The 19,337-nt window shown below is 43.2% G+C and overlaps 3 protein-coding genes across 7 annotated transcripts in view; all 3 read left to right on the top strand.

The window, feature by feature from the left end:
• Positions 1-5,853: 5,853 nt before the first annotated feature.
• LOC119169682 (uncharacterized) lies at positions 5,854-7,643 on the top strand. Its single transcript, XM_075867658.1, has 3 exons — positions 5,854-6,298; positions 6,401-7,407; positions 7,500-7,643. Exons 1-3 carry the CDS (start codon positions 5,854-5,856, stop codon positions 7,641-7,643), a joined length of 1,596 nt encoding a protein of 531 aa, XP_075723773.1.
• Positions 7,644-7,651: 8 nt separating this feature from the next.
• LOC142765268 (uncharacterized) lies at positions 7,652-8,994 on the top strand. The gene is made up of 2 exons (XM_075865995.1): positions 7,652-7,747; positions 7,859-8,994. The coding sequence occupies exon 2, from the start codon at positions 7,881-7,883 to the stop codon at positions 8,877-8,879; it is 999 nt and encodes a 332-aa protein (XP_075722110.1). The 5' UTR covers positions 7,652-7,747; positions 7,859-7,880; the 3' UTR covers positions 8,880-8,994.
• Positions 8,995-9,478: 484 nt separating this feature from the next.
• LOC119167634 (uncharacterized) overlaps positions 9,479-19,337 on the top strand; it is a 52,661-nt gene continuing 42,802 nt past the window's right edge. For all 5 annotated transcript variants that reach the window (XR_012884129.1, XM_037419140.2, XM_037419139.2 and 2 more), the window contains exons 1-2: positions 9,479-9,771; positions 16,712-16,791. Coding sequence is in view for 4 of the 5 variants with exons in the window: in XM_037419140.2 (XP_037275037.2) it covers positions 9,582-9,771; positions 16,712-16,791 (270 nt within the window). In the remaining variant the exon portion in view is untranslated. The remainder of the gene's footprint in view (positions 9,772-16,711; positions 16,792-19,337) is intronic.

Genomic DNA, 19,337 nt, shown 5'->3' with positions numbered 1-19,337 from the left:
TAGAGCGGGTTTAAGAAGAGATGTGCAAATAATGATATATAAACTTTATGTGCGGCCTATCATGGAATTCGGATGTGTATTATTTACTAGCAGTGCAGCCTATAAAATGAGACCTCTAATACTGCTGGAAAGAGAAGCGTTGCGTTTGTGTATGGGTCGCCCAAAGTTTGTTCCAAACGACGTGTTGTATATGGAAGCTCGCCTACCTTCTCTGCTAAATAGGTTTAAAATTCTTACTGTGCAAGCATTCTTAAAGATATACAGTTCACACCAAAGACTCCCATTTTACGTTTTCATTAAAGAACCAACTTTATTTTTCGAAACACATTGGTCGCGACTACACACCCCGCAAATAATATTTGCACATGCGATGCTACAGCAACTGAATGAAAAAATTAAATATATTGGTTCAATACACAACCTAAAGTCAATGCTTAGCATGCAACTTGATTATACATTTCCTCATAACGCGAAACAATTGGCACATAGGTACCTAAATTACCAGTTAGCAGATTATCCAGCTCACCTAGAGATAAGCAATATCATTGTGACTGATGCATCTGTGTCAAAAGAAAAGGCTGGGGTTGGCATCTTATATCCTTCGTTTGACTTGTTTTTTTTTCAATTCGACTCCCAGATTATACGCCTGCATTCATTGCAGAGTTATTGGCTATTGATCTTGCCCTCAAGCGAATCATCAGCAGTTATCATTAGAGATTTGTTATCGGTATGTAATGCACTTTCTGTGGTAACAAATGCAGAGCTGAAGAATACGTTTCGGCATTTAGTACCGAATAACGTAAAAAAAATTTCATTTGCTCTGGGTACCTGGCCAGCTCGGATTACATTTGAACGAAATGGCAGACTCTTTAGCAGCAGTATCCCGTAGTGGGCCCACCATTCCAGTTTTGCCAGATACAGCTTACGTGACCGCGCTGAGGTTCCGAAATGCTTGTTTGCAATAAGGAATAGGTAATTTGGGTAATTTTAAAGATTTCGAGCATTTAAGGTATTGATGGAATAAACTGTGGTGTGTATCTCGCCAGTTAGAGGTCATTTATACCAGATTGCGCTGTGCAGTTCCACAACTAAATTATTACCTTAACAAAGCTCGACTCACGGCGTCACTGCTGTGCATTTTTTGCAACGAAATTTAAACAATTGAACATAGCTTTTTATTCTGTCGTCGTTACTCTTATCAGAGAAAAATATTTTTAGTAGCCCCATTACAAAAGCTAGGAATACAAGTAAATGTACCGGTACTTTTCCCCGCATGTCGCGGAATTGAATCCCGGCTGCGGCGGCTGCATTTCCGATGGAGGCGGAAATGTTGTAGGCCCGTGTGCTCAGATTTGGATGCACATAAAGAACCCCAGGTGGTCAAAATTTTCGGAGCCCTCCACTACGGCGGCTCTCATAATCAAATCGTGGTTTTGGGACGTTAAACCCAACAAATAAATCATCAACCAGTACTTTTATCACTTGGCGGCACTTCATTTGGTTACTACCACAGGGATATATGCTCCACTGTGTTTAACTACATCAATGCAACTAAAAGATTACCGTGCTAGTGAATCCTAACCTTTTCAGATCTTTAGTTTATAATTCGTAGCGATGTCTTTCAGGAACAAGAGATGGTTTGACCGCTTGCTAAGCAACCATTTTTGTTTATTGGCAGTATTATCTCTAAACTAATTTTCCATATTGGCTTTAATTTCATTTCAGTTTCATTTAAGTATCCTGCCGCACGGTTCTTGGCCCAACTTCCTCTGTGAGTGAGCGCCATCCATTTGAGGTCATCAGCATCAGCATCAACCCCGGTTTGTTCTCTGACCTACTCTGCTCTCTTCTTGTCTCTTGAGGTTACACCTATCATTTTCCTTTCCATCGCTCGCTACGTCGTCCTGAATTAAGCTGAGCTCTGTAAGCCTCGAGGTTTCAGTTCCCTAGGTAAGTACTGGCAAGATGCAGCTGTTATATACCTTCCTCTTGAGGGTTAGTGGCAGATTACTATTCATGTTTTGAGAATGCTCGCCGAATGTAATCCACCCCATTCTTATTCTTCTAGGCTATAGCACTCTCATGGTTCGGCTCCGCAGTATACTTGTCCTAAATACACATATTCCTTTACAACTTCCCGCGTCTCTCCATTTATCACCTATCGCAAAGTGCTCTTTTCTGAAGATACAGTTGCACATCACTTTAGTTTTGTGCATATTAATTTTCCGTCCTACTTTTCTGCTTTCCCTGTCCAGCTGAGGTGTAACTGAGGTGAATTATGAGGTGTAACTCGTCCTCTGAGTGATTCATCAAGGCAACGTCATCAGCGAATCGTAGGTTACCAAGGTACTTTCCATTAACTCTCATCCCTAACACTTCGCAATCTATGGTCCCGAAAACCTCTTGTAAACACCGTGGAATGGCATTGGCGAGATCGTGTATCCTTCCTTACACCCTTCTTTATTAGGATTATGTCGCTTTCTTTATGGAGAACTATGGTGGCTGTGGATCCACTGTAGATTTCTTCCAGTATGTTTATGTAGGGTTCTTCGATGCCCTGATTCCGTGGTGTTTGGATTACTGCTTATGTCTCGACTGAGTCAAACGCCTTCTCGTAATTTATAAAAGCTATATATCGCGGTTGGTTGTATTCCGCGCATTTCTCTAGTACTTGATCAATAGTATGAATATGGTCTATTGTGGAGTAGTTTGTACCAAATCCTGCTTCATCGTTTTCTGGCAGGATGGAGCAGGATGAAGGCAGTCGCCGCCTCCTTCTGCCCTGCGCAATATGTCCGCTGCGGCTTCACTTTGATATTTGGGCGGGTATGCGGGACCATAGAGTTTCCCACAATACTTACTAGAGGGAACTCTGGCGCTAGTGTCTATGGGAGCTGCAATGCACGGCGCTTCAGGGAGCATGGGAATCACGGAGGAAGGAAAGGTAAGGAGAGGGTATGCCCAGCCGGCGCAGGACGTGAAAAATGTGGCGGAAATTACGTCACGCGCGGCCATATTCACTAGGCACAATGGCGGCGTTTTGTTATTGTCGAGGTAGTGCGGTGCGGCACCGTTCAGGCGGTCCAGCGGCGGTGTGCGCGTTTTCATGGGCCTCGCACCTAACCGTGGCGTACTGCAGGTGTTCGACAGCATCCATTCTTTGTGCCGCATTGTTAGCTACGCGATTTTCCTCCGGTGGTGGTTGTAACCAGGGAACTAGCGCGCGTATACGTACTCCGAATTTGCAGCGTCTGTCAAAATTATGCTGAAAAGCCATCATAGACGATAACGACTGTGCTCAAGAATTCGTTCAATGAATGCCTTGCAGGTTAGTGAAAGTTATGCGGTGTTGCTTCTTATGACAACGGACGATGCATTTGCGTTCCACAGGCCCTTATTAAGACTGTAATCTAATCTTGTTTTTCATGTTCCTGTACAGTTACCGGTTGGCGGTAGGCGCTGAGCTCTGTTCCAGATAAGGAAGACAGAAACAAGCGCCTTCTCTTTATTTTCCTCTAATGACTAGCCACTTATCCCAGAGACATCTTCCCTCGCATTTGGCTGGCTTTCCCTGCCGTCCTTGGCGGCTGAGTCGACGCGTGAAGCTTCCCGCAGACCTTTTCTCACGCATTCCTTTGGCTAATTCGCCTTTCGCCCTAACGCGATCCTGGTCTCCGTTCTCCGTAGCTACTAGTGCGCATGAATCACACTGGAGACGTGTTCCCACGCACTTTCGGGTGGTCTTCGCTGCTTTCGTCCTAATGAAATCATGGTCTTTGAGATATCCGTAGGAACCAGTGCGCGTCGGACAAAAGAGGGGCGAAAACAAAGAGGCTGGCACATACTCAACGGGCTGCCACGCACGCAATTAAGCTCCACCGACGCCGACTTTACTGGCATAATTACGGACCTCCGGGTTTATTGCAGGGAAGACTTTTTTTTTCTTTTTTCATCGTTTTGTCTAGCCCACAGACTGACCGAAAATTTCATAAAACCTAAAGAGAAGCGCAAAAGGGGAAAAAAGTGATCTGAAAGAAGCTGTACAAATTTTGGTGCCTGGTTCGTCGCGCGGCAATGTCCGAAATATAATCTTTACTTTCACAGAGAACACATCAAATAAAAAAGCTTAACGTGCAACTTGCCGTGTTTATCGTTAACGCCGGCAGTGCAAGAGTACAACAGCCATACGCAGAGATTTCGTCAACCGTACCGCGGCAAGACAGCGTGTTGAAATCCGTTTCGTTGGTTTCGGATAGTACCGACGCACGCGGCGCGCAGGCCACGTGCTTTTTGAGACATAGAGGGAGTCGCGTCTTCTGCTTCGCATTCACATGTAAACAAGAGAGGAGAATTTGCCTAGTCAATATGGCCGACTTCCGGTTTCATCGCGGCTTCACAACGAGTGACGTCAGGGCCTCTCCCATCATTCCCATGGTCGCTGAACAATCGCAGCGCCAGAGTGCCCTCTAGTTAATTTTGAGAAACTCTATGTGCGGGACCACTACTCCAGTAGTTTTAGTATACTCAGAGAGCCTCCTTGGCAGAGATCACGGAGGAAGGAAAGGTGGCGGAGGTCGGTACTGTAGAACACTGTACCGGAAGCGAACGAGCACATCGAGGCACTCTAAGCTCGCGTAGACCCTAGCGCCACATTACCCTCTAGGTGTTATTGTATGAAACTTCATGGGTTACCGCGGCTTACATGAGCATAGAGTTTAAGTTTAGGAAACTATATGGGTTTGAGGAACACAATTCTAGTGCTGGGAGCACGCTAAAAATGGCCGGCAATCTCGCCATTTATAGCGCGCTTTCAGAGCGAAAAATGGTGGGATCGCCGGCCGTTTTGAATCCTGCTAGATACCTGCGATATAAATCACTAAAGGTGACAGTAATTCGTACATGAATGGCGTTATAGGTCGCAACTTGCTACTAGTGGGTACATAGCTACTCGTTGCCGAAAAAATTTTGACATGAGTAAATTTGATGTCAGTGCTTCTTTAAATCTTGGAACCCTTGAGACTGTTTTGGACCGCTCACAGTGATGCCAGTAGGCCACCATGGTCAATTGCTCACGTGATCATTCGCATAGTCACGTTGGTTTTTGTTATAGTGAACTAGAAGTACTCTAGTGGCACGACCGCCAGGCCACGCCGCCTCTCTTTGCGGTCGGAAATACCACGGACCGCCGCTAGGGTTTCTCGTGGCGCTACTGCGCCTTTTCCTAGGCGAGGCGCGGTCACTTGGTGATTCAGCGCGTTAGTTCAGCACGTCTGCCGGTATCCTGCGCATCGCTTTGTCTGCAGCTACTGTACTGCACGTGTACCGGTATACTCTGCTCTGCATTTTCTCGCACGGACCGTTGTGGAGCAGCTGTCTTTACCTGTTCAGGTATTCCGTACCAACAAACATGTAGCTCGTGACATGTCGAAGCGGAGGACGGATTCACACTGTTTTGCTCCGGGTTGCCGAAGCGGCTACCCGGGCGCCCCGAAGGCATCGTTGTTTGCAGCTCCTAGAGAAGACGATCTCCGCAGAAAGTGGGAGCGTAACCTCCGGAGGGATGACAAGCCTCTGACCGAAACATCAGCGGTGTGCGAACATCACTTCGAGCCAAGATATATTCTGCGCGAATATGTGCACGTGATAAATGGCTGTGAAGTGCGCACTCCCCGAGGAAAACCGTCATTGGTGCCTGATGCCGTGCCAACGCTTTTGCCAGGTTGTCCAGCGTACCTTTCCGTCGCTGCGCCCAAGCAAAGACCCGAGAGAAGGAAAGCAGCCAAACCTCCTGAAGGCGCAAGCAGAAAACGGCGCAGGCCTGATGCACCTGACTAAGTGTGCGACGGCGGTGAAATGGAAGGCATGGACTTTAATGCTGCCACTAGTGCGCGACTTTCAATTGAAGCTATTCGCACACTTGAAGTTCCTGCAAACTACTGGTGTCGTATAGAAGCAGTTGGCCACTGCGATCTAATATTTGTGACGACAGTGATAAGCAAGCGTACAAAACTGGATATTTTTCATGAAAAAGCTGTGTGCTTTGTGTCCACAGAAGGAAAAATTGTAGCCCAAGTCTTCTATCAAGGTGTTTTGTGTCAAGAGAAACCCGTGCAATCCCTTGCTGAGGCCACATCCGTATTGGAAGAAGCTCAAGAAAGCCCTGTCTGCAAGGGAGCAATGTGTAAACAAGAATTCAAGCCGCTTTCCTCTCGGCTGACCGCACATCATCGAGCTGAAGCAAACACTGCTGGACGATCCGTGATCAGCGTACGCTGCTTCGGAAAAGTTTCTTCTGAAGGTAAGTAGACGTAAAGTGCATTAGGATGCCCATAACATTACCACATTGCCTCAGGTATTGAGGGGTGTGATTTTAACGTATGCATTGTTTGTTCATTTGCAGGCTCAAGTTGTGCAGAATGCAAGTCCCTTAGGAAAGCGTTACTGACAAGAAAGTCGTACATTAACTGTCGTGTACACCTGCCTGTAAAGAAAACCCTTTCTTCACGACTGACGCAACAAAAGAAGAAGACAGCACGTCTTCAAAATCAGGCATGTGTGCTTAAGAAAAAGTTGAGTGTCATGCTTGCCAAGAATGTGGCAATCGCAGAAGAAGATTTCAATGCAAAAGTAGCTCTCCTACCAGAGAAGCAGCGTGAGGCAACTCTCCACATATTCAAAGCTTCTTCATGGAAGAGTACTAAAGGCATGATATTTTCAAATGAGTGGGTGCTCGAATGTTTGATTATGAAGCTGAAAAGTGCAAGGTTGTATGAGCACTTGAGAAAAGAAAAAATCTTAGTTCTCCCCAGTAAGACTACGCTTCGCAAATATTTAAAATGCTACAGAACTGGGTTTGGATTTAGCAATAAAATCTTTGATGTGCTGAAGCAAAAGACTTGCACTATGGACGAGTTTTTATGCCATGGAGGACTCATCGTGGATGAACTGAAACTCTCGGAGCACCTCTCAGTGAACAGTGAAGGCCGCATTGATGGCTTCGTTGACTTGGGACAGTTTACGTCTGACAAAGATAAGCACAGTGTCTGTGATCACGGTATGGTGATAATTTTTGTGCCCTTTGTTGGCAAATGGACGCAAATACTCGCTGCATTTGCGACTCATGGAAACATAAATGGGAACCTGCTGACGAAGATAATGCTTGAAGCCGTCATTTTAGCTGAGAAGGCCGTACTCAAGGTTGATTTCATTACGTCTGATGGTGCCACTTGGAATCGGAAAATGTGGTCTGTGATGGGCATCAAAGCATCACTGACAGAAACGAAATGCAGCACATTGCATCCAGTGGACCCAACGCGCAAACTCCATTTTCTGTCGGACTTTCCTCACTTAATTAAGTGCCTGAGGAATGGACTACTAAGGTCGGACTACGAAACACCTGAGGGCCGGGTAAGTTGTTTTTGATCACCAAGCATGCTGTACAACTTTATTGATACAATCTGTTTGTTTCTAACAGTTTCTCACTTTGGTATTCCTTTCAGGTATCTTTACAATTCGTACGCAAAGCTTTGGAACTGGATGGTTGTAGTGTCACATTGCAGGCAATGCATGGAATCACCGGAAGCCACACGAACCCCAACAATTTTGAAAAGATGAGAGTATCTTTAGCTATTGGTATTATGTGACATTTTCAGCTTTTCGGAGAAAAAGTGATTCATGGTCTGCAGCTGTACAAGTCAGGAATTGAAGATACCTGTGGTGACATCACAGCTACACTAAAGTTTTTCAAGTAAGTGTCATCACATTGTGGTTTTATTGCGATTGCACCTTTCACCTTGCATATGACAGTCTGACTCTTGCTCACAAACACAGATTCATCCTGCTTTTGTTCATTTCACAGGATCATCCATGACCTTGTGCAAATGATGACTTCACGATTTCCAGCTGAAGCGCTGCGCCCAAGTTCAGCAAGTGTTGAGAAGCTGCGATCGTTTCAGGAGTATCTTTCATCATGGGAAGACCACACGAAGGGGCAGAAAGGATTCCTGAGCCAGTCAACAGCAGCTGGGCTGCGAGTGACAGTGTCAAGTGTGCTTTCTTTGCTTCAGTATCTCACTGAGAAACTAGGCTACAGGTACCTAATGACATCTAGAGTAAGCCAAGATCCTGTTGAGCATGTTTTTGGCATTGTCAGGCAGTCGTCTGGATGTAACACGCACCCAACACCACAGCAGTTTATTAGCACTATCAACTGCTTGAGCTTCAACAATCTTGCTCACTCAGCTTCAAAGGGAAACTGTGAGCCTGCAGTGCTCCATGCCCTTCTACCCGCAAATTCAGGTGCTGAAAATGTTCCATCTGGTAAACAGCGCTTAATGGACAAGTTTATAAACAGTGACAATGTAGCTGCCGTGCAGAGCTCGCTCCCACAGAGTGCGCCAGACCATGCGTCATGCATTATATCTGCCAGTGACAACCGGCTAACATTTTATATAGCAGGATATGTAGCTAGGAAATGCCTACTGAAGTCTGGCTGCGAAGAGTGCCGTAAACTTCTTCTAATGCAAAAGGAGTCTGCTGAAAGTCTCAAACACCTTGCGCAATTGACACACATGAAAGACAGAGGTGGCCTGCTTTATCCGTCTAGCCTGTTGTTTAAGTTTGTTCATGATTTAGAAAAAGCCTTCACAACGTGTTTCAGTTTGCTGGAGCTGCACGCTGATAGCATACTCGACATTTTAAGCGAAGTTAAGGCAAAGCAAAAAAATGGGCTTGGTTGTCGTGACCATTCTGAAGGCATTGCAGCTGAGGTCATCGTTTTTTACATCACTACTCGTCTGCATTTCCTAACTAAAAGCGTGAACCAGAATAGTGCTAAAAAACGAGAATCAGCCAAGCACCTAAAGCTCAGTAGATGTTAAGTTCTGCACATGTCCATCTCACGTGTCTTCTTTTTTGCGAATCCTCGTAATAGTTTTGAAAAGCTGTTAAACTAGTGAAATTTATTTTGTTATTTTGTATTTTTTTGTACTCTTCCAACCATCACAATAATTAAAAAGATGTTCCTGTTTTCATTTTCGATGCTGAGCACTGTGTCCTTACCATGACATTCTATGTAATAAGCCAGCACCAAAACTATAGTGGAAGCGCGCCGTAAGCTTGTGATGGTGATGAGCAATCGCTTTGTAGCGAATGTTATTAGCGCGTGTGGTAAATATGAATATATATATATATATATATTCTTGGCCAAACTATGTATATACAAACCGCTGAGCCACGCAATAACTAACCTAGCAATTTTACGTTTGCATGAGCCAGGAAGCAAACACGCGCGTTAGAATTGACCATAGCTGCAACTCAGAAGGAGCCAGCGACGGCCGGTCAACGCAGCCGAAGCTCCTAGGAAATGGAGCAGTGGCGCCACCTCGCGCCATCCGTGTGAAAGGCTGGCGCCAGAGCCTGGCCGGTCGCACCACTAGAGTACTTCTAGTTCACTATAGTTTTTGTTTTGGCGGGCAGATTTGTTTACGACACCTTTCCTTCCTCCGTGGTTTACGACGAGCGGCGAGGTACCGTTTGGCGGCGTGCTTTGGCGGTGACAGCTTCCAAGTTGACAACGCACCATGTTCGTCTACGTGGAGTACACGCCTTCACTGAAGACTGGCGTTGTGGAACACACGCGTATTCACTGCTCTCCCATGGAACCTTTCAATCCAAAGGACGTGAATGACTTCAGCCGCTCGAAGACTTATTATGTTCGGTCGTGCCACAAAGACAGGCTCTACGAAGCGATCAAAGTCATCCACATTACGGGTAAGCCAACAAATGTACATTCTGGCCTATATTCCTTTCTCTCGTACCCTCTATTAAGCGATCTTCGTCCATAAGTCTAATGTCTGGCGTGGTAGAGCCTGTGGTGCAGTGCCAATCAAGATTCAGACTGATCGGAATCTGATTTCTCAGCAGAGCTCCTTTTAGCAGCTCCTGTAAAGGAAACGATCACGATAAAGAAATTCGATCTGGGCTGGGAACGATCGCACTAAAATGTAACCGTGTGACAGTGGTATGCTGGTGCCACTTGAAGAAGTAGTCGGCTCGCAGGGCATAGCGCACAAACTGCTTAGATATCGTTAAGTAATGATTCGCGGGAGCCATATTAGGCAATCAGAAAGTGAGCAAGAAAAGCACTCGTCGTCGCAAGTTCTAAGGAAAGTTCAGCCTTGTTTACTAACAGCTTTTCTTGCCAGCCCTGTGGAAATGTTCGTGCATGTGTGTGCATATGTGTACGCTTAAAATACAATTCAATTTTATTCAATATTTCTCAAGTGTTTGGCGCCCACAAACAGAAAGAAATTTTATGCATGAGTATACATAAGGAAAAACTGGTTTGCAAAGCAAAATGACAAACCTACTCATGACTACAAAACAGTGCAACCAAAAACACAAGTGTCTGCATCAAGGAAGATACACAAACGTACAACAATGCTACGAGGCATTCACTGTGTCACCGGTGAAAAAAATAACACGATTAATGCATTAAACTAAAATATGAATCGTTGCAGAGTTGTACATATATGCTTCCCAGCTCATTCAAAGATGCCAAAGCTAAATCAGTACCAATTCTCTGCTGGCCCGTTTAATAATTTTTGTAATCTCTAGTATTTGCTTTCCACAAGCTGTGCCATATTAGCAAGATAATAGATGGTAGCATAGACAAAGGATGTGGACAAAACAAGACATGTTCAACACAACACAGCACTACCCAGCACACTTTCCATTTCTCATATGGTGTGTGCAGTGTTTAGGGATTTTTTTTTTCAGCCTCGCAATCGACTTCAGGAGAAAACTTTTGTTGTTTGTTTCCAGCTGATGTTGTCAAAGTAATCTGAAATGGCATATGCAGTTTACGTTTACACTTTTAAGCTTTTTGAACATGCCTCGTATGTGACTTCACTAAGGAGCTTTATAAACTGTGCATATCCTTTGAAGTGAAATAAGTCACAAATATTTCTTTTTCTTGCCGGCTTTAAAGAAAAAAGAGCGTTGTGTAAAAATATTATCTGACAGTTTTTTGAATGCCAAGCATTTCTCAGCGAACTTCGGCGACTTTATTTATACCAAAATTGGTATGGCATAACATGAAATCATGACATGTATATCATGAACATCATGATTTACATTTCATGGTTTTGCTGTTTTCGCAGTGGTTTCGTTCACATGACATGTTGCAAAACTGGTATGGTATGGCATGACAGCATGGCGAACGTAAGTGACAGGCCCTAATGTGAAAATCATGACATGCATGTCTTGAAAGTCATGACTACACGCCACGCTCAAGATGCGCTCGCGGTCGTTTCGCTAGCTTCACGTATACCAAATTTAGTATTACGGGACGTGAATGAATGACGAAGGTATATGACCGGTGCAAACATGATAATCATGACATGGATGTTATGTAAAACGTGACTACATGCTACATTCATAGCGCCCTCGCGGCCGTTTCGGTAGCTTCACATAACAAACTTGGTATTACGTGACGTGAATAAATGACGAAGGTAAATGACACGTCCAAGCATGATAATCATGACATGCGTGTCATGTAAAACATGACTACGTGCTATGCTCATAGCGTGCTCACAGCCGTTTCGGTAGCTTCGCATATACCAAACTTGGTATTATGTGACATTAATACGCGACAAACTCTAATTTCAGGTGCAAACATGATAATCATGACATGGAAGTCATGTACGGCACAATTTATGTCCACCTAGTAACACTGTGGTAACTTTAAAGTGGCATATCGACCTTCTTCATTCGTGCTTTGCACACCATTGACTCCCTCTGTACGTGGGATCTGACATTTTTTTTTTTTTTTTACAACAAATTAACGTGAGCATTCCAGGACCGATTATTAGAGAGAAATATACCCTGGAGTTTGAAAACTTTCTATAACTTCTATTTTGGAATTGTTCAGCAGTAATTGCTAAACTGCACAGAGTTGTTTCACAGGTCAACAAAGCAGTTCTAATTTTGGTAATGTGTAGCTTTAGTTGATTATTTGTGGTCTACAAGTAAATTTAATGAAGTATCTTGCTTGCTCTACTTGATGGACATGCAACATGCTAGCCAGCAAGACGCAGGCTAGTATCATAGTGTACAGAATATGTTTCGTTCTATGATCAATGGTAATAGTGTTTCTATGTAAAGAACAAAGGAGTACCCAGAGTGCTTCCCTATGAATGATGTAAATTAACATATTTGGAGAAAAGTGACCACTGCCCATGACAGACTGTGATCTACGGTTTAGGTACGATAAAAAAAGCAAGGGTTTTCCTTTTTGTGCTATAGTTCTATATTTTAATAATTATAAAGTGTTAACAAGATCTTCATAGTAGATCTTTCATAAAATCCAGTTGACAAGGAACGATTGTTGAGTTTCAAACATTTCAAGTATTATTTTTTTCTTGGTCGAGCAGTTCCACCTTAATAGACCATTATTTTTATGAAGCCATTCTGGGAGTCAGAATGTTAAAATATCAAATGATTGGCACTGAATATGGTAAAATGATTTTTTCCAAGTCCTCCGAAAAGACTGGTGGACTGGAGATGGGACTGTAGTTTGCGAGATTATTTTTATCACCTTTCTTGTAAATTGCTGTAATATTAATGATTTCCATCTTATGAGTAAATGCAACACATGAAAAGAAGCTGTTAATTAACTGCATTGAGCAATGTAAGATTAAGTTGAGTACTAATTGCAATCAACACTTTTGGGACATAATATTGTCTTCAATGAGGTGAGTGTTTGGGTATGTTGCATTTGATTAAGATGAACACATCCCTTACACTGTTGAACTTTGAGCTGTGAAGATGCAGCTTTTCTTTGATCGACAAGCAACAGTGCAAGGCACCTTTTTTTTTATCCTTTTATTTCCTGATGTGCCTGCATGTTGGAAGTTGTGTACCTTCAGTGGCTTTCCAGTTTTTGCCTCAGCGAATTGCACACCATCCACGCTTGGTTGTACTGGCTTTACGCTGTGCATGTGAATATTGTACTGTGCATTTTCATAATTTGTAGGAATAGACTGGCAGGCCAGTTAACTCACGCTTGTTGGCAGCAGAACAGGGCAGCCAAAAAGATTAAGGCAGCTTCACACTTGTAGGGAATAAATGGGGACAAGAAACAGTGAAAACTAAATCAAGGATGAAGAAGGCTCGATGATTTGCACACTGACGATAGTGCCTGATGGTGATGCTTTAAATATGGCTCATACCCACTCAAGGAGATTGGCCAAGAAGTGATTACATAAGTTAGACATTTTCGATATTGAATACTTATGAGAAAAATAATGTGCATAAAACGAAAATAGTGCAATAAGTGTTGTTCTCCCATTTAGACCAGACAGAATAGGTAGTCATTATTTTGACAATAACTGACATGCTTAAAGGAGCCCTGACAAGCTTTTTGAGCATGGTTAGAAAACGCTGCCAATCAGTAGTAGGGGCTCCCAAGAACATGCAAGCCAAATGTTATAGCGCAGCACGCGGCCTGGAATTCATAATAAATTATCAAAGTCAGCTAAAAATTGCTTTCTTTTCCCTCAACAAATGGCAGAAGATGCTCAAAAATCACACTTATATTGCCGATCTATCAGCCATTGGCTTATTTAAACATGGCGCGCTTGCTTTTTGCAGTGATCACCGCGAGAGGCCATCACTTGTCCACGTGTCCACGGGATCACACTGTAAAAGCCATTTATTCAAAGAAATGAAAAGATAAAGGGGCTCAAGGTCATGAGGCATGCGTGACGTTTTTCGTTTGCCCTTCCCATCCCTCCCTGCTTAGCTTCCAGTGCTTTCGTCGACACGAGAGAAGAGAGAATGCGATTGCAGCGTGTGACAAATCTTTGTAACTCCGCTCGTAGTGGACGGATTCTTAAAAATTTTGCGGCGTTGGTTTTGTGAAGCAATACACTTTTCCAGTTAATTAATTCCATGGTTACTCAGAAAAGTTTTTCAGGACCCCTTTAAAAATAATTAATACAGGGTTCGTATAGGTCCTTGAAACCCTTGATTTTGAAAAATGTATTTTCAAGGCCCTTCATGGTCCTGCAGTTTTTTGCCATCCTTTAAAATTCTTGAATTTCGTGAGCAGTGCACTCTCATATTGGCATCGCGACCTCCTAAATGTGGTAGATTGGCATCTCAAACTCCCCATTTCTAAAGCAGTAATGCAGTGTGGGTGCACATGATCTCATTTTGCAAAAATGCATCTGAAATTAGAATGTCACATGAAGAAGGGCAAGCAACTCCATAGATGCAACGCGCTGCCAAGCACAAAGGACACACGAAGAAAAAGCGCTAAGGATGAGTGCTGATGAAGAACTGTCGCAGCTCGACACTGGAAGCGTGCTGCTTAAACACCAAAAAGGATGCTACAAAAGAGCATCACAAAGTGAGCGTAAATAACCACTGCCACAGTTGCTACTTCCTGGTTAGTGAGCAACATGCTGCAAGTGTCAACTGTACACAAGCCAACACTCTTAATGGGGTGGTGCCATCTAATTTCAAGGCTGTAGCAAGCATCGTGTGGGTTTTATCTATACAAGCAAGAACACTTCACATGAAATGTAGGACTTTGGAAACGTTTAGAATATGTTTTAAGTCACTTCTCTAGTGTACCCAATTGCTCATTCTCCTAATCGAGGCTCATCACGAGCACGTCCAATACTGACATGGCTCTATAGGAAGGGCAACGAAAGTTGTAGTGATGTTACATCAGATCTCTAGTGAGGCAGTGACCTCCAGACTTCAGCCTCGTACATACGAGCAAAGCATCACAGCTGCTGCAGCTAGCGGCGCGTTTGTTTTGCAGGTGCTTGTGTGGCACATGTGTGCGAGAGAAGACAATACTCAGCATGACTCGTGCAGCTTTGTGATCTCGTGGCTAAGTCGGCTACATTGTACATACCTGCGCAACTTGGCGCCCACAAACAGGAACTGAAAATCGTTCACATCAATAAGGCAAAAATATATAGCGAGAATAAATTAAGCTTGGTGCGTGTATCATGCTTGTTGGAGCTACCCTATTATCAAAGCTTGCAGCAAAGAGTGTGCAAGCCATGTGGCACCATCCCTTTAAGGCCTGCCTACACACGTACATATACGCGTTGAAGCCCGTCAGCACGTAACTTTCTGGCATGGCGCGTGCCCCCTCCCTAGGAGAGGAAGAGGGTGGGAGAAGTTGTTAAGACTAGATTTTTTTGTTATTATTGGGATATCTATATACTTATTGTAAGTGCAATAAAATTCATCATTTTTTTTATTTACGAGTGAAAAATTCCAGCTTAGCATGCCACTTTGAGTCCTTGATAAACTTGCTACAGGTCTTGGGATGCCTTTGAATATCCTTGAATTTTCTTTTTGGCAACCTGTACGAACCCTGGAATACTAATATTAATCATGGTAAAAAAGTTAACCCTCTACCTTTTTGTATGTTAAACTGTTCCTGCACTAATGAGACAATTAGCCAGTGCCTTCATCGTTTTTGTTTTCAGTTTTCGTTGGTTTGTTGCATCTGAACATGAACCAAGCAGGCCAGCTTTTCAGACTTCTCAAGCATAAAGGCCAAACCCCATAAATGCGAAAATTCACGCGACAGCGACGAGTGATGCTATGAGCGACAACTCAGGGCGTTCGCGTGGTGGTGGTTATCGCGTGATCACTCGATTCTCTAGATTTAGAAACCTTCACCCATTGTCCGGAAGTGCTGTGCTAAAAGCGCCGGAACAGGATGTACATGACTGACGTACTGCCGGTCCTCTCCATGTGCCGCGAAAACACCACCCCCTCTCATGCTCCCTAGCTCCTAGTACTCCGCCCGAGTCGCGTGTGCACAATAAAAAAATAACATCATGTTTATGCACGTTGATATGAAAGAAGTGCTGCAAGGCAATGATAAACCCCTTCCATCACATTATACAGCAACACATTTTATTTTTACATTACATTCCATTTTAGAAAATTCTCCTTCACAATTCCATAATCAATACGCTTACAGGAAAAAGACATTTGGTAAGGGAAAACATGCGAAAAAAAAATGTGCTTGCCAACATCATCTTGGAATTCCAACACTAAATGCAGTGATGTAAATTTGGATTGAATAGTATTTTCTTAGTCCTACATCGTTCCTTATCAGTAAAAAGGCCCCCTGAGGGGGCCATACAATTAATGTACAAAGTGTAAGGTATTTTCATTGATAATGTGTGACCACAATACAAAAAACATACTTTGAGATCCATGACATCACGCACTGTGATTATTCTGCAAAATTGAAAAACGAGAGTTTGACTTTGATATTTACTTGTATTAATCTACCGATGATTGTGAAACTGACAGCATAAGAGTCTGCAGAGCACAATTTGTCAATCTAAACCGATTCATTGTTTTGGTGTGTCCTTTTAATGTGTCAGGATGCACTTGCTCTATGGCTTTGACTCTGTGACACAAAAAAATCGAGCCATGAAAGTTTTGACATTTTCTGTTCACAATTTATGTTTAGGGCATAGTCTATATTTGAAAACCTATATCATCATTTATTCTTGGAGAAAAAAAAATGCATGCGTACAGCATGCAGCTATTTCCTTTCTCCTTTAATGAATATAGCTCATATTTATCAGCTTTCCTACTGTTCTCTGCGTGATGTTGTCATTTTCATGTCTGGTGCATTAATAACTCTTCTTGTGCCATGCAGAAACACTGGAGGAAATGGCCATTTTCAGGGCTACGAGGCCTCGGAGGCAAGCGGATCCAGAAAGAAACGACAGTAATATGGTACTTGTTGCAACAAACGACATTAGTATAATGGAAACAGTTCACACCAAAATGGGAAGGAAATCAAACTGCCGCATTGTAAATTGTATAGTGGCACAATTTACAACGCGGCAATTCATGCCTGAGAGGCTTGGCACGAATTTTTTCTTTTTTTCTGCCATTTCCTATGATGGTTCGGTGTTGACTGAATGGTGCTTAGCCTTGAAACTGGCAGTGGTAACATAAAAGAATTCTCCGATAGGGGGGGTGTAAGGCTCATTTACTGGGGAGAGTGGGTGCAAGAGAGGAAAGGGGAAAAGCGCTCTGACCTTCTCCTCGTTGGCCTCCACAGGAGTGCCAGAAGGCTTGACCCAGCCTTCATAAGTGCCACTGGAAGACCTTTCACGTTGTAGTTACTCTCTAGAAAAAATATCCTGGCACCCTTTTTCTTACATTTACTGATGCTCCAAAAGCGAAACGGGGCACACGAGCTGAAGCCGAAGGACTCAAAGCTGCATGCCAGTGCAGTTCCTTGGTTCTTCGTTTATAAATAGAAATGATGCAACTAACTTCTGGCACGTTGCCATTTATAAATAAAGAACAACTTCTCTGATAGCGCATGCTGGCATGCAGTTTTATGTACTTTAGTCTCGGTTCGTGTGCCCTGTTTTTCTTTTGGAGTAACTGTGCTTGTGTATGAGAAGGCATGGCTAGACAACAGACACACAATGTCCACCATGCTGGTGGGGGGGTTACGGTGCTCGATTGCTGACCGGAAAGTTACAGGATTGTTCTCGGCCGCGGTGTTTGCATTTCAGTGGGGGCAAAATAGTAGAGGTCCGTGTCCTGTGCGATGTCAGTTCAGAATAAAGAACACCATACCGTCAAAATTTCTGGAGCTCTTCACTATGGCTTCCCTCATTATCATATTGTGGTTTTGGGACATCAAACTCCATATACTATTATTAATATTAACATATATACATTGAAATTATGAATGAGAACGAGATAAGAAAAAAAACGCCCTGCCTACCTCTCCGTTATCCTGCTATGCAGTTCTACTTTGTGAGTTTATGAGTTTCAGTGACGAAACAAACATTGAGCAAAACGTATGCCTGGCATACTAAAAAATAAATAAAACTAGCACTATCCACTTTATTGGGTATGTATGGGAATGAAACGTTGGAGCGTCCGTCGGTACGCTTTTCATCAGGAACACTCTTTCCTGCCTGTTTGACATCACGTGCTACGTGACGGAAAACAGGCAGGAAAAAAAGTGTTCCACACTTGCCGTCATGGCTACAAGTAGCGCTAACTGACGCACCCACGTTTCATTCACATACATGCCCAATAAAGTGGTTGGGGGACAGCTGCCGTTGGAGCTCAGTTGGTAGAGCACCCAATGCGTTATTTAAAGGTCACAGGTTCAGTTCCTGCCCACAACAAGTTACCTTTTCGCCCACTTTTCATTTTTCACAAATTTTACATTGCAGTTACTTGTTATAACATCCCCTACACTTTCCTTGGCGTTACTGACTCAATAACACTGTGTTTAACAAAGAAAATGAACCCTAAATGTACACTTCTTTGTTTCTTGTGGTAAAGGTTTCACCCAACTATAGCATGAAGCAGCATTTTCAATCTCCTTTTAAAGGCCAACTGAAATAAAATTTGTTTTGGTTGAATCGATAGGCTGTACTTACAGGTAACCTTGCTTGGCAAACACTCTTAGGCAGGCTGATGTGCATGTTGTTTATTGGATGTGCATGTTGTACTTTGTCGAGTACGTCACATAATACCTACATCTTGTTTCCGGTGTATATAGCACAAGCTCTAACACATTCCTTTCAACATAATTTAAATTTTGTGCAGCCACTCAAGCACAGCTCCTCATCTCAGCAGTCTGGTGTCGCTTCTAGTAGCTAATGGGATCGCTAATGCTAGGACTTATTCATTATTAAATTTTAAAAACCTGAACAGTTATTATACTGAATAAATATGCCTGCCCATACAACTCTTTGCAAGGTGTACTCAATCACGACTAAAAGGCATAATCTTAGCATAGGCTGCTCTATGTAAAAATAATTGTTTTTGCTCACTTGTGGAACTGTCAGGCTGTCCCTGTCGCTAAGGTGTCAATTCTAAACTTGATGGTGCAGGTTTGATACACAACCGTGTTGGCTGCATTTGAACGTGGGTGAAATGCAAGAACACCCTTGTACTAAGTTTAGGTGCATGTTGAAAAAAACCCATGGGCTTAGAATAACTCCTCCACTATAGCACAGGTAGTTATCATATTGTGGTTCTAGTATGTAAAACCATAAATTTTAATGAACACTTTGCGATTGTAGTATCCACTAACACCACATTGTGGGGCCGCTAAGGTTGGCACACTAAGTCGGTGTCTTGGTGGCGGCTTAGAGGACTGACCTTAGGGTCATTGCACTTAGCAGCTGCAGAGGATGAGAAAAAGATACATTGAGTTTTAGTCAGAAGCCTGCTATAACAGTTGTGGCTTAAATGTGACTTAATAATTATAATAGTAATCTATAAGATTTTAGGTTCCA

The sequence above is a fragment of the Rhipicephalus microplus genome, chromosome 6 (assembly GCF_043290135.1).
Source record: "Rhipicephalus microplus isolate Deutch F79 chromosome 6, USDA_Rmic, whole genome shotgun sequence".
Taxonomy (NCBI): Eukaryota; Metazoa; Arthropoda; class Arachnida; order Ixodida; family Ixodidae; genus Rhipicephalus; species Rhipicephalus microplus.
The sequence above is the reverse complement of the archived record's forward strand: the minus strand, read 5'-3'. Positions and strand labels throughout refer to the sequence as shown.